Source organism: Talpa europaea (genome assembly GCF_964194135.1).
Source record: "Talpa europaea genome assembly, chromosome: 12".
Taxonomy (NCBI): Eukaryota; Metazoa; Chordata; class Mammalia; order Eulipotyphla; family Talpidae; genus Talpa; species Talpa europaea.
Genome location: NC_140079.1, coordinates 23,629,419 through 23,631,124, shown reverse-complemented (window position 1 = coordinate 23,631,124; position 1,706 = coordinate 23,629,419). Strand labels below are relative to the sequence as shown.

At 38.9% G+C, this 1,706-nt stretch overlaps 1 protein-coding gene across 1 annotated transcript; it reads right to left on the bottom strand.

The window, feature by feature from the left end:
* Positions 1 to 428: 428 nt before the first annotated feature.
* LOC311182136 (olfactory receptor 8G3-like) lies at positions 429 to 1,364 on the bottom strand (the record flags this gene model as incomplete). The annotated part of the gene is made up of 1 exon (XM_084250735.1): positions 429 to 1,364. One exon carries the CDS (start codon positions 1,362 to 1,364, stop codon positions 429 to 431), a length of 936 nt encoding a protein of 311 aa, XP_084106861.1.
* Positions 1,365 to 1,706: the final 342 nt, after the last annotated feature.

Below are 1,706 nucleotides of genomic sequence, written 5' to 3'. Positions count from 1 at the left end.
TTGAGGTTTTATGCAAATGAAATGAGCTCAATTTCTTCATCTTTAACTGGAAAATAATAGAGTTCTTGCCTTGAGGAAATACTATAAATATTTCAGTTATCCTTTTAAAAGCTTGATATTTTTTAAAACTTTGCAATGTAGGTTCCTATCATCATGATTAACATCATAACCTATTTTTCTCATTGTTATTTGCGTCATTATTAAAAATAAAATCTATAGATCATTTAATCCTGTGGAGTATTTTATTTTATTCTTAGTAATACTCCATACACAAACAATACACTCTAAGTTCAAAGAAAGTAACTTGGAGAAGACTTTTACATATAGGCTATATAGAAAAGTGTCATGGAATTAAAAAAATTAAGGAATGCACCTAATCCATCACATATATCAGCAAAAGGAATTTTCTGATATGACGCTGATTCTATTCATGAACGTTTTCTAAATTGCAGAATTTTTTTTAGGGCAACTATGACATCCTTATTTCTCAGGCTGTAGATGAGGGGGTTCAGCATCGGCACAATGATGGTGTATAAAACCGAGGATGCTTTCCCTTGGCCACTGGAGTTCACAGATGATGGCTGAAGATACATGAATATTAAGGAACCAAAGAAAATAGCAACACCTAAGATATGGGAACTGCAGGTGCTGAAGGCTTTGGACCTGCCCTCAGTGGAGCGGATGCGGAGGATACTGAAGATGATGAAGATGTAGGAGGAAAGGATGGTTAAGACAGGAAACATAATATTAAATGCACTTAAGATAAGAAGCAGCAATTCATTGATATAGATGCTGGAGCAGGAGATCCCAAAGAGTGGAAGAAAGTCACAGAAATAATGATTAATCACATTCATCTTACAGAAATAGAGTCTCAAAATTAATCCTGTGTGGATTGCAGATCCAATGACGCTCCAAATAAAAACTCCTGCTGAGAGCCAGAAGCAGATCTGAGGAGTCATGATGACATTATAAAGCAAGGGTTTACAAATGGCAACATAGCGGTCATAGGCCATTGCAGCTAACATGTGACACTCTGCAATAGCCAAAATGACAAAGAAATAGAACTGAGTCATGCATTCAGGGTAGGAGATGATGTTCTTCTCTGCCACGAAGTTCACCAGCATTTTGGGAATAATGATAGTGGATTGGCAGAAATCAATGAAGGACAGGCTGCTGAGGAAATAGTACATGGGGGTGTGCAGGTTTGAACTGAGCCCTATCAGTATGATCATGCCCAGGTTCCCCACTGCTGAAACCATATAGATCCCTAGGAAGAGGAAGAAGAGGGGCAGCTGGAGTTCTGGCTGCTCTGTTAGCCCAGCCAAGATGAACTCAGTCACCATGGAGTGATTGCCAGGGTCCATTATCCTCTCAGCAGGTTCTAAGTTTGAGAAAAGCAAACAAATTAGTACTTGTATGAGTGAGTGAGTGTGTGTGTGTGTGTGTGTGTGTGAGAGAGAGAGAGAGAGAGAGAGAGTGTGTGAGAGAGACTGTGTGTGTGTAAACATGTATGAGAGATGACATGTGCTTGTTGACAAAGTAATGCTGTAGAGACTCTACTTAGTCCCTCTTCAGAGGAGATTGACAATGCAGGGATCACTTGAATCTTCTCTTGCTTCTGGTACCCATGACTTTTCCTGAGTCACAAAAGACATTATAGACTTCAAGAACCCTAAAATTAAGTTATTTCACTCATTTTCAGAGAA